A 15,521-nucleotide genomic window follows, 5' to 3' on the forward strand; every position below is an offset into this window, starting at 1 on the left:
CCAGTGAGCATTGTGACCCTGTGCACACCAATGAGCATTGTGACCATGTGGACACCAGTGAGCACTGTGACCATGTGTACACCAGTGAGCATTGTGACCCTGTGCACACCAGTGAGCATTGTGACCATGTGCACACCAGTGAGCATTGTGACCCTGTGCACACCAGTGAGCATTGTGACCCTGTGCACACCAGTGAGCACTGTGACCCTGTGCACACCAGTGAGCATTGTGACCCTGTGCACACCAATGAGCATTGTGACCATGTGGACACCAGTGAGCATTGTGACCATGTGGACACCAGTGAGCATTGTGACCCTGTGCACACCAGTGAGCACTGTGACCCTGTGCACACCAGTGAGCCTTGTGATTATGTGTACACCGGTGAGCATTGTGCTAAAGTATGCAATCAAATTGTTTGTTTGAACCAGGTTGCTTCAGATACAGCGTAAGTTCTGAGCTCTTCTGCCTCAGCTCAGTTCAGATTATTTGTGGGCCTCAAAACTATCTCAGTTGTGGATTCTGTATCTGATAACGTTGGTAGGGAATGATACTCAAGTGTCTTAAACTCTACCTTTAATTAACCTGCTAGTCAATGGAAGAGAGGCTGGGGATGGCTCCCTTTCACTTCCTTCTATGAAATCCATAAACAAATAGAACTTGTCCACCTGGAGGATTATCCTTCCCCTTGTGGGTACCAGTTATCTGTATCACCAGCTAAATCCCACCAAGCATGACGTCTTGTGTTGTAGGATGACAAAATTAAACAGGCACATCTGTGTTCCCTAGAAGCATGACATGAGGACTGCTTTGTAAGGCGTAGCTCAGAGGCACCTCCAAAGGGTCAGAGAGGTGGCCCCAAGCAGCCCACTAATAGGCTGTTTTTACTGAAATAAATATTTTCACTGAAATAAAATGTGAGCTCCTTTTTAATCCAGGTGAGGAGGACTGAATTAGGTATATTTGCAGTGTCCATTGCAAAGCATTAAAGCATCTGTATTCTTTTGGAATCCGCAGGCAACTCCTGTATCATGGTTACAAGATTTGTGAGGCCATAGTTACACTGTGTATACAGTTGCTTTTCCCGTTGTTTGGTTTGTCGTGTGGCAAGGTCTTACTGAACACTTGTTTGCTCACGCCTAATGCTGGTGTAGGAGATATAATTGGTCAGAAATGGACAGATGGTATTCACTGTGCTGTAGAAGTCTGTTAGCCACCTTCTTCTTCCCATGCTAGAGTCTTTAGTTACTTAGTCCATTCTCATGTGCTTGACACTTTCATTGTCTCTTAGCCATTGTGTGATAGAAATTAAGCACTTGACCCTTCCCTCCCCGTGGCGCCCCCCACTCTCTCCTATGTCCTTAAAAATAGGCTTATTCTTGGCTAGGTTTCTATTAAATTGTGTGTGTGTGTGTGTGTGTGAGTGTGTGTTTGTGTGTCTCTGTGTATGTGTGATGTGTGAGTGTGTGTGTGTGGTATGTGAGTGTATGTGTGAGTGTGTGTGTGTGGTTTGTGAGTGTATGTGTGTATGTGTGTGTGTTAGTGTGTGTGTGGTTGTGTGTGGTGTGTGAGTGTGTGTAGTATGTGAGTGTGTGAGTGTGTGTGTGAGTGTGGTATGTGTGAGTGTGTGTGGTTTGTGAGTGTATGTGTGAGTGTATGTGTGTGTGTATGTGTGTGTTAGTGTGTGTGTGTGGTGTGTGAGTGTGTGTGAGTGTGTGTGTGAGTGTGTGTGTGTGTGTGTGTACACATGCCCTCATAATCTGACTTTAGCTTCTCTGCTCTCCAATATCTACTCTTAGCTTTGAGTTATTTGCTCATTTTTCTCAGAACCAGTCTGGATGCATTAATAACAATGATTTTGCTGAATCAGCGTCAGGATGCCACATACACATGTACATTTTTATTTTTTATTAGTCTTTATGTCTCTGCATGTATATTTAAAAGGGAATTGGGAGACTGGGGAAGCACATGTTACGTGTGAGTGTGACCCAGGTCAAGAGCAGATGACCAAGCAGATGCCAGGGCTCAGAAGATTTTACTTTGGAAGATGTCCTTTTGCTAAGTGAACATTTAAAAATGAGGCTTTCTTATATGAATACTCAATTAGAAATTATAATTTTAAAATAATCCATTAAATTATTACAAACAATACAATAATGCATGAGGGAATAATTTAGAAAACGTTCCATAAATTTAATATCAAGGGAATTCCATTGGACATTTTTACTCAACCTTCCCAATGCTGTGACCCTTTAATACTGTTCCTCATGTTATGGTAACTCACAGCCATAGATTATCTTTGTTCCTTCATAACTGTAAGTTTGATGCTGTTATGAACCGTAATGTAAATATCTATGTTTTCAGTGGTCTTGGGTGACCTCTGTGAAAGAGTTGTTGGGCCCTGAAGGGGTCTCCACTCACTTGGGAGCTGCTACTCTGTATCTTTATATAGTTTGAACATTACAGTGTGTATGTTAAATATGTGTGCGTTGTGTAGCTATTAGTATGTTTCATATTAATGTTGTTTGTTAAAACCGGTTTTCAACCTGTGCCGTTGTTGCTCAGGGGGCCCAGGAACGCATCGACAGCCTGCGGAGGTCTGGAACGATCCATGAAAAGCAGACCGCGGTGTCGGTGGAAAACTTCATTGCTGAGCTGCTGCCTGACAAGTAAGAGGCGCGGGGCTCCCTGGGAGTCCACACAGCGGTGGTGCGTGGAGTTCGCTCTGAGCCGCTCGCTGTTTCAGAGACAGAGTAGGAAGTCTGCTCTGATGGTGGATACTGAGCTTAGCCGACACTTGTGTCCTCAGTTCCCGTCTGTAACTGGGCAGTGCAGAGCCATCCTGCTTTCTAAGACAGCTTCCAACCACTTGACACCATAGGGCCTAGTGCAAGAAATGCATGAATGCTGGCTTGGGTGTAATTGCACACTGCAGGTAAGCACACCACTTCCTGTGGTGACTCCTAGTGGCAGACAGGGGCCAGAAGACTGGATAGTAGTTAACAGGTTGGAGTTACATAGTATCATGGGGTTAAGCTTTAAAAAGCCCTCTAGATATCGTGTTAAATTTGCTTTCGAGGGTTTTAGGTCTTTATGCTTTTAATAGATTTTTTAAAAATGCAAGACCTTTTTGGATGTGCTCTTATTTTATAATAAACAACCGTACTTTGTTGAATTCTACTGACATTGATGATTTCATGGTGGTAGAAGTGCCTATTTAGTGCTTTTCAAGTATCGTCATTTGTCCACGCTAAGTTGGAGAAGTGAGTCTGATTTCCACATCCAGGAAAATGCCAGTGTGAGTACTCTGAGAGGAACAGATCTAGATTTTAGTATTAGTCTTGATTGGTGTTGAGTGTACAAGAATGTTCTCATAATGTGCTAATCGCGCTACTTCCTTGGGAATTGATTGATGATGCCAGGCAGTCGCTCTGTGCTTTCCGAGTGTAGTGTGAACTTTTCTCTGCTATGTGAAATGTCACTACATTGTGTTCCTCAAATCTTGCCTTATACACGGAAAGGGAAGATGGAGATTCCTAATGATCAGAAGTGGTCAGCTTAGATTCTCCCCTCCCCAGCCACAGTTGTGATCCTGGTGAAGGACTTTATGAAGGAGAGGGAAACCTGAAAGTCCTCATAGCAAGCAGATCCGGGACTGAAGGGCGTTGGGCACGTGGCAGTGAGTGCAGGTTTACAGAGGAGGGACTGGGAAAGCAGGTTCCAGGTTGCAGCGTCTGCTGGAGGTGGTGCTGTCTAGAGCAGAGGTTGTTGACTGTGGAGTTCTGATGAGTGTTTGCCAGTGCCTGGGTGACAGCCCCTCAGAATGCAAAGGGCACACCTCTGACTGAGTCAGCGCATACCCTGTTGGACTCTGAGCCCAGAACATACAGAATGAGGCAAAACAAGGTTTAGCTGAGCGTGACTGAGAAACATTGTCAAAATAAAATATGAAAATTTGATTAGTAGTCAAGTAGACTAAATACAGTGTTCATGAGTTGAAACATTTTTTAAGATATGAATGCTGAGACGTTACACACCGCTTTAATATTCTCAGTTGGTTATTATGCGGCCTTCTGTCTTACTGTTTGTAAAGTATTATACATCTCCTTAGTCATTTTGTAGTTCTTTGTGGTTACTAAAGGTGCTTATTCTTTAAAAGATAGCGACATTGACCGTAGCCTTGTTTGTATTCCCTTACTGTTACATTTGTTTCAGAATTGCTTAATGGTTCTGATAGCTAGAATTCCAGTGTTACTCCAGTTGTCCTAAGTGCATTTATAATGCCTCGTTTTTTTATAATCTGCAGGTAAGTATCTTTCAGTGGGAACAGTACCTTGATTTCATGAGTATATTTTTAAAGGCCAGCTCCTGGTTTAACATGGGATTAGAAGGGATTGTGTTCATTAGGACCGAACACATGATTATTTCCTCTGACCGAGCTTACTTTTGAGTTAGTAGCAGCACGATGAGAATTGGCAACACAAAGTTCCTCATATTTTAGTGAGTATCACTTAAAAATATTATCCACGAGCAACTCTCTACCCTCTCCCCATCTTAGCAAGAAGAAAATTTCCCATGGTCAGTAGTTTCAGCTTTTCCTTTTTGCTATTCTTTTCCTTTTCCTTTTTGGAATTAAGACAATAGAGTGATGTTATCTTTGTGTGTACTGATTAACCATTTGCAAACTAATTAGAAAAGTGATTTCCCCCTCTGAGAACTGAGACCCTTTGATGTGACAGTAGGTAGGATGTTTCGTCTCTTAACTGGTTTTATGTAGCACGTCCACAGTGTGCTGCCCGCATTTCTGTTGCAGGTGGTTTGACATCGGCTGCTTGGTGGTTGAAGACCCCGTGCATGGCATCCGCCTGGAAGCCTTTACCCAAGCCACACCGGTGCCTCTGGAGTTTGTACAGCAGGTGGGTTCTCTGCCTTTTCCTGAGCTCCGTGTTATTGTGCGGATTGTGTCCTGGACCCTGTCATCCTCTTTTGCTTGTTGGTATCCTGACTGTGCCATTTCTTAAGTTCCCCCTTTCATGAGTATACTCATGGTCTTGGAATCAGAAGGGAATCAGCCTTTTAATCTGTAATATACTACTATCTCTTTATTCATCTGCAGTGTGCCTGTGCGTGGGTACAGGTACAGATGTCTGTGTGTGATAGCCCCTTCAGAGGATAGCCCCTTCAGAGGATAGGATAGCCCTTCAGAGGATAGGATAGCCCCTTCAAAGGATAGGATAGCTCTTCAGAGGATAGGATAGCCCCTTCAGAGGATAGCCCCTTCAGAGGATAGCCCCTTCAGAGGATAGCCACTTCAGAGGATAGGATAGCCCCTTCAGAGGACAGCCCCTTCGGAGGATAGCCCCTGGTGACCCTTCCCAGGAGCTGTTGACGCTGCTTTTTTTTTTTCTTTTTTTTTTTTTGAGACAAGTTTGTCATAGACCTGGAACTCGTTCACCAGTTAGGCGAGGCTGGCTGGCTACAGAGCCCAGCATGCTCCTGTCTGCACTTGCCCTGCACTGGGATATCAGGCAAGTGCTGCTCTGTTGGCTTCTCTTCTGTGGACGCTGGGTCCTTGTCTTATAGGACAGTCATTTTACCAACTTAGCTACATCCCCAGCCCGTTTTTCTCAGCTTTATCCCCACTCTGTTGTTTGTTTCTCTTCTCTTTGGTCTAATACTCTCTCTTAGTTGTTCATTTTACTAACACGTCAGTCTTTAAAAGTTAGATGAAAGCCAGGTGTGGTGGTGCACACCTTTTGATCCCAGCACTTGGGAGGGCAATGCAGGTTGGTCTCTGTGAGCTCAAGGCCAGCCTGGTCTAAAGAGCTAGTTCCAGGCTGGTCAGAGTTACACAGTGACTCCTTGTCTCAAAAAATCAAAATAACAAACAAAATTTAGATGAGGGTGGAAAGCGGACTCAGCAGTTAATAACGCTGACTGCTCCCACATGGCAGGAACTGCAGCTCCAGGGGATTCAATGCCCTCTGCAAGCACCAGGCGTGCATGTGGTGCCCCGATATATGGGCAGATAAAATAACCATGCACATAAAATAAAAATGAAGAAAAAAATGGAGTTGGTAGGAATTCGTCTTTAGAGTTGCTGACTGAAAGATGGACCTAATTATGTAGCCAGTTTCTGAATGGATCTATACCTTCTGTAGACGTCCCCGTGTTCGCTGATGAACAAATGCAGTGTCTGTCACTGAGATCTCTGTACTGTGAACTGATACTTGTCACCTTGTTTCCCTTTTTACGATATTTGAGTGAATAGGCATTGGAGACTGGGAGGACCATTAGGTTCTCCGAGGAAATGTGTGGCTGCAGCTGCACTCTAGTTTGATTATGGCCACAGAGTGCTAAAGCAGCTAGTGGTGTCCAGATGTTCTGCAGCACAGAAAGGAAGATGCTTGTCGTTTTGGAAAGCCTCCTATGAGGCTGACCTGAGGGCAGGGGTAGAGGCTTGGAAGCCTTGCTGTGCACATTGTTTAGAATGGACATGGAGTGATGTGGATTTTCTAGGGAGAAGTGTACCACTGTTACTCCAGCAGTACTAGATGGAGCCATATAAAATGCTGTCTTTAACAGTCCAGGAGTCCCTGCTCTGTTTCCTATTACTTAGCCTAATCCCTTCCGTGAGGCACCGCAGGGAAAGCTGCTCCCCAATAAGCCACTGATACTGTGAGGCAGATTCACAAACACTGAAGAGCAAATGGTTCTTAGGATGTTCAGAGTGTCAGTGACAGAGGCAGACGGATGTCCAGGCCTTTTGTAAGACCTCACCCCCACTGCTCACAGCGGGTGTGGCCATCTCAGGTGAGTAACTCCGCTCGCTCAGCCCAGAACACCTCAGAGCACTGTGTCCTGACCCAAGAGCTGTGCAGTTAGTGACATGAACAGACTAGAGAAGCAAGGGCGTCAACAGAGCTAAGGTCTTTGCTAGAAGTAACAACCTTGCAGTCCTTGCTAGTCAGGATGAGGAGGATAAGTGTGTGCTGGAAAGTCAGAGCCCATCTGCAGTCCATTGCTGAAGCATTCAGAGGACTGCTAGAGTTGTAATGGCTCCCATCACTGCATTGTAGACAACGGAGAGGTAGGTTGGGTCAGCCCACAGGGACTCCATGGCAGCTTTGGCCCACAGCCTGTTCTTATGTATTTCTTGCACAAACTTTCTATATATAGTTTTTGTACCAAAAGGACAAAACAGAGTAGTAGTAGAAGTGACTACTGCCCTCAAATCCTAAAATCTAGGCTATTCTGCTTCTTCCAAAAAGGTTTTCTTGGCCCCTGTGCTGGACATCTGAGCATTTTTAATTCTTTATTTTTAGGCCTAGTTGGACATGCTGCTCAAACAGTGAAGTAGGCTCATGTGTATGCTCGCGTCCAAAGCACTGACTCGCTGCCACGTGTCAGAGAGCACAGTGGTTGGTGCAGCCCCTTACGGGACGAGGATTCGTGCGCTTTAGAGTATGTGCAGACGGAGGAGGAGCTGGGGAGAGGCACAGCAAGCCCCGGTACAGTTAACTGAAAAGGGCTTGTATGTTTTCAAAATTTCCAGGATAAATAGTTATGTGCATTGAAATATCTTTGTTCCTAACTGTTTACCTTTCTTTGCTTTTTTTTCTAACATAACATTTTATTGATTTATTTGGTAATTTCACACACTGTACTCTGACCACACTGGCTTCCTATTCTTCCAAGGTTCATTCTCTCCTCCTTATAGCCTCCCGTACAAAAGAGAATGAAAAGAAAGGAAAAATACAGTCCAGTTTGTGTTGTCTGTATACACACTGCAGCATGGTCCAACTCTGTGACCTAACCACACAGACACACACACACCCCAAGCCATCTACTGTAAAGAGCTGCACGTCAGCGTCCTTATCACACTTGTAAAGGACTCTTCAGTGGCTTCCTGATCTGTCCTGAAATGTCTGTGTCTGTGCCCGGTCACAGTTTTCATAGTTTAAGGACTTAGAAATCATTTCTTCAACAGACTGTCGTTGTCAGTTTGTGTCGTCTCCTATAACTTACACTTCCTTCTCTTCTTCTCCAAGGAGAAGTATCATTGACCCCCATATCACAAGTGTCACCTACAAATTTGACTAAAAAAATAAGTAAATCAAAGCTTCCAAGCTCCCATGCTGAGCTCCTGAGTCAGGACTGCACTTCAGCAAGGCCCCCAGGAGCCTCCTGTGGTGTGCGAGAGGCAGGCCCAGGGTCTTTGAAGACTCAATGTCTCTCTTTGAAGCCCACTGCGATGCTTGTAGCACAGAGAGCTGCACTGTTTCTGTCAGGGTTGCTGTGATGTAACTCTTGACTATTTGGTCTTGGAATAGGCTGTAGTGGTTCCAATTTAGTTGTTTTAAAATAACTAAATTGAGCCTAAAGATTTTTTTTGAGGGGAAAAGGAAGTGCTCCCCATCCTGGGGTTGTGAAGCAGCTAGTTGGGGATCTGTGCACAGTGCAGATCTATTCTGAAGATGGATGTCCTCTGGCCTGTGTGTAGCACTCTAAACCAAACCCTGGCTACTGAACACTTGTATCCATTTGCCTACACTCGTGTATGAGCAAGTGACTTTCATGGAAGGAGGTACAGGCTGGGTCAACAGTGCTGAGTGTCAGCGCTGGGGGGTGCTGGCCCAGCCTGGGTGCTCTTTGGGACCAGCTACTGACTTACTGGCATGTTGGCCAGCTCGTGCAGACATGATCCACACACTAAATAAAGTCTTTCTTAAATGGGCTGGAAACATAATATGCAGTCTCTCTCTGCTTGGAATTTTATGACTATAAGAATATCATTTTAGACAAACCTATTATTAACATGCAGTGACCCTGGATATAGAACTGCAGTTTAAGCTCTCAGTGTGTGTGGTGGGCAGAGGGAGTTCTTTCAAGCCTGACGTGCGCTCAGCCCTGTCCTTCATCCTCAGCACCTCTAAAAGCGTGAATTACGTGAGGGGACTGGTTATATTTGCACAGTGAGAGCGATGGCTATTATTAACACAGTAGGTATGCACAGTGCCGCTTGGTTCCTCTGACCCATGTCACTTTATGCCGCTGGTTTTAGAGCTGAGTCTTAGAGGGCTGGCCATACTCTATCTTAGATATAAGCCATCATTTCGAACAGTGAGTACCAATGCGGTGTCAGTGTGTGACAAGTAACGCAGATTCCTTTTTCTACAGGCACAAAGCCTGACTCCCCAGGACTACAATCTGAGGTGGTCAGGCCTTCTGGTAACCGTGGGTGAAGTCCTGGAAAAGAGCTTGCTAAACGTCACCCGGACTGATTGGCACCTGGCTTTCACTGGCATGTCTCGCCGCCAGATGATCTACAGTGCAGCCAAGGCTTTGGCGGGCATGTATAAGCAGCGCCTGCCACCCAGGCCCCTGTGAGACCAGCTGCTGGGACACGGAGACTTGCCGTTGTCACCCTGGGCTCCAGGTCAGAGGAAACTGAATAGCTTCCGTGAATCCAACAGTTTTTACATTTGTCCTATAGGCTGCAGTCCTTAAAAAAAAAAAATTTTTTTTTAAATAAAGGTACAATGTCATTCCAGTAAAACAAAGAAATAGATCCTCTTTTTACTGTCATAATTTTATATATCCTGGTTCTCAAAAAACATACACAAATATATTTACAGCACTATTCAGTATACCTAATTTGTAAAGTGGAGATCTAAGTTCACGTATTTGATGATTTGTTCTTGACTCTTCTGGTTTCTTAATATGTGATGGGGTCTGTGTGTGTTCAGTGTCTCGTGAAGGCTGTCTCCTGTCATCTGTGTCTGCACATGCCTCAGCCATGCTCAGCAGCGGACCTCACATGCTTCCTGAGGTGGGGGTGCAGCTTGACATGTTTTACAGAATTTGGGCCAAATTAACAGAATGGGTATTTTTTGTCATCATATACTTGTATAATTTGGAAGTTATACTTGTTTCTCTTTTGTTTTAAAGTTTGCTATTTTACAGATTTATATTATGAGCATCAGAAAATAATGTTTTATTTTTTCATTACTATCTAAAAACTAAAGGGCAGATCAAGTATACCTTAGCAATGTATTCGTGTTTTAAATTTTTTATTTTATTTTGTATGTTGGTGTTTGCTTGCCTGTGCGGCTGTGTACCACGCATGTGCAGTGCCCAAGGAGACCAGGAGCTCTTGCCCAAGGAGAGCTCTGGACTGGGGTCACAGAGGGCTGTGAGCTGCCCTGCGGGTGCTGGGAGGAGCTTGACTGCTTTAGAAGAGCTGTCTGTGTTCTCACCCACTGACCGGCTCTCCAGCACTCTCTCCCCCATGTTACTTACATAATGGCCTTAGCACTTCCACAGGTCAGCGCTCACAACAGCTGTTCTGCATCCATTTGCCCTCCAAGCTGGAAGAGGGACCCCCTCTTTGGGGATGGTATGCATTTTCTTCAATTAAAGTTACTTCTTTTTGATTATTTGAGAATCTCATCAATGTTTTCTGATAAGTTTGCCTCCCACCCCTCCTTTAACTCTTTCTTTCCCACCGTGTGCTCCCGTTCCTGTCTTACTTTATTTTCCCCACCCCACCAAGTCCGATTTGTATTGTCCAGATAAATGTGAGGCGCCACCCTCAGAGAACCTTGACTGTCCCTTCCTCAGAAGCCACAAACTGCCAGTAACTCCCCAACTGTGTGCTTTGGGGGCTCAGGGGATGTGTGCCCATCCGTGCTGGGATGTTATCTGGCTGGGATGTGTAGATTCGAGGTTATTTCTTAGTCTGCCTTATGCAGTCTGATGTTCCTAACTGTGCCCCTTTGCCTTTATTTCTTAGAGATGTTTTCAATGGGAAGATTTTATATTCAATGTTGTTTATTTAATCCATTGCAGTTGGTGAATGCCTTTTCCTCCTAGACACCCTGTATTATACCATTTGGGGATTAAGTCAAAGTTAAGTATATTTTTTTCTTACTTGAGCTCTATATATGCAATTCAGATATCTTCCTGATGACAGTTTTATATGTAAATGTAATTTAACTTTCTTTCCGTGTTGACGAAGTTCTGTAGGTGTTAGGGTTAGAAGTCTCAGCACTCACTTCTCTCACTGGATGTGCAGTGTGCCTGCCATGGCGCACGGCTTCTCAGTAATGATGCCATCTCTGCTACTTTTACAGAAGGAGAAGTTTACTTTTGAGGTGGGTATGTGTTGATATCTAAACACTGTGTGTGTTGCTTGCTTAGATAGGCAAGACACACTGCTGTGCGTGGCTCCTGTGGTGCACCTAGCCCAGGGGAACGTAGCCTCAGTACTTCCGCTGGCTTCTTCATGCCTAAGAAGCAGGGGCCTTTCTTGTTTGCTGGGCTCTGGCTTTAAAAGTTGTCCTTTGGGTCTGGAGATGTAGCTCTGTGACAGAACACCAGCTAATGTCAGGTCCTGCGGTCAGTCTCTGGTACACACAAGCGCACACTCACATGATGGGGGGATGAAAGGCTGTCCTTGTGTAACAGTATTCGATGGGGCGTTGCCTGGATGACGATGTTTATGTACTCTGAAGGCAGATCCTGAAGGCACCCTGTTCTTCCCTTCCTTGTGTAACTGAGTCTGCACTAGCTTAGCCACTGTTTTAGAGGCCATCCTAGTGGGCGAACAGGAGGCATCGCACTGGGTGATGGTTTGCCTTCAGTCCTCAAGTAACAGCGGCCGACTTATGCGATGGCTTGTTTGAAATCAAATATTACCAGTTGCCTAGTCTGCCTTCTGTGAGAAGGGGAGAAGGAAGGGTGAAGGGTGGATGGAAGCCTTTGGGAACTAGTCTGATCTCTCATGGTCTCTCTGAGACAGTTTCCTCTAGCCGAGGGTTGGAAGTTGTCAGGGCAGGGCTGACTGCACAGGCTTTTCTTCTGTCATCCTCAGGTTCTGCTAAATCAGAAGAGCAAGTGCTGATTGTCTCTCCTGTGGCTCACCCAGGAGTCGGTGGTGGCGCCTAGGCCTGGCCAGCCAGCCCAACAGCCTTGTTTCCTCCCTTCTGTCCTGTGTACTTTTCTCTTTCTACGTGTCTTTGTGTAGCGTCCACACTGACGGTTTTAGACTTTGTGGGTGGCTTTGCCTTTTTCAAGCCTTTCAGGAAAAATCATGTGACTGTTTGTCACCATTGCCATGGTTGGTTGTAGTGTTTTTTGTGACATTTTTGTTTCTCGTTTTGAACTCCAGATTATTGGGTTTTTGTTTTAATTTATTTTTGTCAGAGGAAAAATAATTTAACATCCATCTCACAGGCTTGCTTGACTGTTCAGTTCCAAGGTCCTGCTCACTTTTTCTTGTCTTGCCTCTGCTCTGGCTTTCTTCATGATAGTGCTGGACGTGGAGCTGAGAGTCTCGTTTACTCTAGGCAAGCCCTCTACCTGAAGCCAGAGCCCAGCACTCCGTACCACCACAGACTTCTGAAGCTGGCAAAGTTTTAGAAGCTGGGAGTTTTCTGATTCTCTCATTATTAAGTTTCTCCTCAGTCTTTAGATAGAGGTAAATGTGGGCTTGTAAGAAAAGAAACGAAAGCACGTAATGTACACCTATTCTGAATTATGCAAATTAGCTCTTACTCAGGGTCAACTAAATTACTTCAACTCGCCCTTTAGTTTACTCTTAATTTGCAAAAAGAGAAAAAAGAAGGAAAACTAAATAGGACTATGATTTGGGGAGCCAAATTGATAATCTGATGTAAAAGTTGCTGTGTTAAACATAAATTATTAAGTGTAGACTTTTTTCCTAGGATATTGTATTCATTTTGTGATATCGCCTAGAATGATGTATTAGATAAAAATCAATTTTGTAAGTATGTAAATATGTCATAAATAAATACTTTGACTTATTTCTCAGAGGTGTGCAGTGATTTAAATGCTAATTTGCATATCAGAAAACCACATACTCTTTTTGGAGTCTAAATTGGTTACCAAGTGCCTCAAAGTATCATACTTCAAGCACCTTTTTTTTTTCCTGGAGAATTGTAACATCTGGATGCACCAGGTTCCAACATGGTGGGTACAGAGCAAAGAGGACCCATGAGATACAGGTAATGGGGAAAGTCAGGGGCTCCTGAGGGAAACTCTGATACCTGGTGTGGCTTCTGCTTTCCCTTCGGATCTGCCCTTCTCTTCTCTTATTTTAGGGTTGTGTTAGGGTCAGCAATATGAATTGGGGGGAAAAGTACAAAGGTTTTGAATTTCACCTGGCACTACAAGTATTTATCCTTAACCGAAGCCAGCATCCATTACCAGGATTCACACCATTCATGAAGGTCACTGCCAATATCCATTACTGGGGTGGTTCACACCATTCATGAAGGTCATTGCCAGCATCCATTACTGGGGTGGTTCACACCATTCATGAAGGTCACTGCCAACATCCATTACTGGGGTGGTTCACACCATTCATGAAGGTCACTGCCAACATCCATTACTGGGGTGGTTCACACCATTCATGAAGGTCATTGCCAGCATCCATTACTAGGGTGGTTCACACCATTCATGAAGGTCACTGCCAGCATCCATTACTGGGGTGGTTCACACCATTCATGAAGGTCACTGCCAGCATCCATTACTGGGGTGGTTCACACCATTCATGAAGGTCACTGCCAGCATCCATTACTGGGGTGGTTCACACCGTTCATGAAGGTCATTGACAGAGTATCAGCTCTGAAAATCTAATGCTTTGCCTGTCTAGTCCAGGCCTCTTACAGATGGGCAAGCATGATTCTCAGGAGTGTTTTTTTTTCTTTTCTTTTCTCTTTTTTGCTGGATGTCATAGTTGAGATCTGTGACACTGTTTAAATTGGCTCTAAGTGACACTTACTGAAGGTTGCCTGGTGCATTTTCATGGTTTGGTTTTCTTATTTAACTATGAAAAGTAATCATCTTTGGATGGGCCAAAGATTTATTTTCCATTTACCGACCCAAGAACATCTCGGGCATCTGAGCTGTGGTGGCTGTGAGTGGCTGTGAATATCCTCAGGTGATGTGTGGATGGTTTTTAAGTCTTGTTATGGTAACAGAGTTTTATAAAACCTTTTCAACATCCTACTGTTAAAGTGTGCTCTGTACTGTACTTGCAGAAGCAAATTTATGTTTTGAGCTGACTGGGTGGGGATAGGAAAGCTGGGTCAGAGGCTAGCGAGGAATCTTGCCAGAAGACAAGAGACATATGAGTCCCTTTTTTTTTTTTTTTTTGTCATTTTCGTTTGTTTTTGTTTTGCCAAGAGTTAAACTTGCCAATAGGCAATAACACCAGCTTAGGGTCCAAGAAAAGTAATATTAAATTCATTTCACCTTCATTTCAGAGGTGAGTAGTGGGGAAAATGTGACAACAGAAATGAAAGTGGCAGACAAACATCAGGGAAGTCAACGCTGTAGATGCAGGGAATGGTGAGTGAGGTTTCTAGTGAGCGCGTTTTAGGAATTCAGTGTTCCTGTGAAATCGGAAACATTGAAACTGCTAGAAGGAAACATAGTAGTACCCTGCAGGGTTCAGCTCTAGGGCTTTCTGATTAGGACTGGATTTGCCTGGGAGTGAGGCTGACAATTGACAATGGGACCTCATAAAAGTAAAAAGCAGCACAGTTAAAGAACCAATCAGGGAATGAAGAGGAAGTTACAGAGGGGAGAGTCTTAGCTGTCTGTTCTCCTTCCAGGTAAGGGGACAGACCTGCAGCAAGCAGCATTCCGGGTAAGCATCAGAAGGGAACTTGAACACCATCATGCTACTGTGACCTCTGATTTGCCTACCACATTTTCACTTAAAGTGACTGAAATGGACATTAGCCTTTTTCTCACAATGTGACTTGCCAAGTAAACTCATTTTCCACAATATCCTGGATATTTCCTTAAGAGTTGTGGACACCTAATAACTTACAAACACATGCGGGATGGAACAATTCAAACAACAGCGGGGCTTTGCTTCACTGTGTTTCTAATTTTATACTTATGTTTAGGGTAACCTAAATAAGATCACCCCAGAGATCTCATTTTTGTTTGAAAGGCTGTTGGAAGATTAACTGCTTGTGGGAAACTGCGTACAACATTTGGATAACTTGTTCTGCAGTCTGAGAAACCATAAAGTATGCTTATATTGAGGCATCACATTTGAGTTTAAAACTGGATGTTCTCCAGTGACATCAAGAAGTAAACTTTTTATATAACTTTAATTTTTAGTGATGATGAGTTTTTTCATACAGTATATTATGATTACAGTTTCCCTTCTCCTAACTCCTCCTAGATTTTCCCCACCTTCCCACTCACCCAAATCCATCTCTCTCTCTCTTTCTCCCCCCCCAAAAAAACTAAAACAACGACAACAACAAAAAGCCCATAGTGCAAAACAAACAAAAATAGAGCCAAAGCAAAAGCACAAGAAACACACACACACACACACATACACACACACAGACACACACAGAGACACAGACACACACAGACACATATACACACACACAGACACACATACACACATATACACACACACATAGACACATACAGACACATACATACACACAGACACACACAGACACACACCT

General features: G+C 44.2%; 2 protein-coding genes across 4 annotated transcripts in view; both read left to right on the forward strand.

Moving 5' to 3' along the window:
• Positions 1-12,831, forward strand: part of Prrc1 (proline-rich coiled-coil 1) — a 30,709-nt gene extending 17,878 nt beyond the window's left edge. Inside the window, exons 7-9 of one of the 3 annotated variants that reach the window (XR_015642145.1) lie at positions 2,563-2,666; positions 4,811-5,525; positions 9,178-12,831. Coding sequence is in view for 2 of the 3 variants with exons in the window: in XM_087592317.1 (XP_087448443.1) it covers positions 2,563-2,666; positions 4,811-4,913; positions 9,178-9,387 (417 nt within the window). In the remaining variant the exon portion in view is untranslated. 3 annotated transcript variants of the gene reach the window in all.
• LOC100910150 (uncharacterized) overlaps positions 11,084-15,521 on the forward strand; it is a 28,487-nt gene continuing 24,049 nt past the window's right edge. Inside the window, exons 1-2 of the mRNA NM_001416450.1 lie at positions 11,084-11,157; positions 14,640-14,674. Of these exons, the coding sequence (NP_001403379.1) occupies positions 11,085-11,157; positions 14,640-14,674 (108 nt within the window). The 5' untranslated portion in view covers position 11,084. The remainder of the gene's footprint in view (positions 11,158-14,639; positions 14,675-15,521) is intronic.

This window comes from Rattus norvegicus, chromosome 18 (genome assembly GCF_021556685.1).
Source record: "Rattus norvegicus strain SHRSP/BbbUtx chromosome 18, alternate assembly SHRSP_T2T, whole genome shotgun sequence".
NCBI classification, from domain to species: Eukaryota; Metazoa; Chordata; class Mammalia; order Rodentia; family Muridae; genus Rattus; species Rattus norvegicus.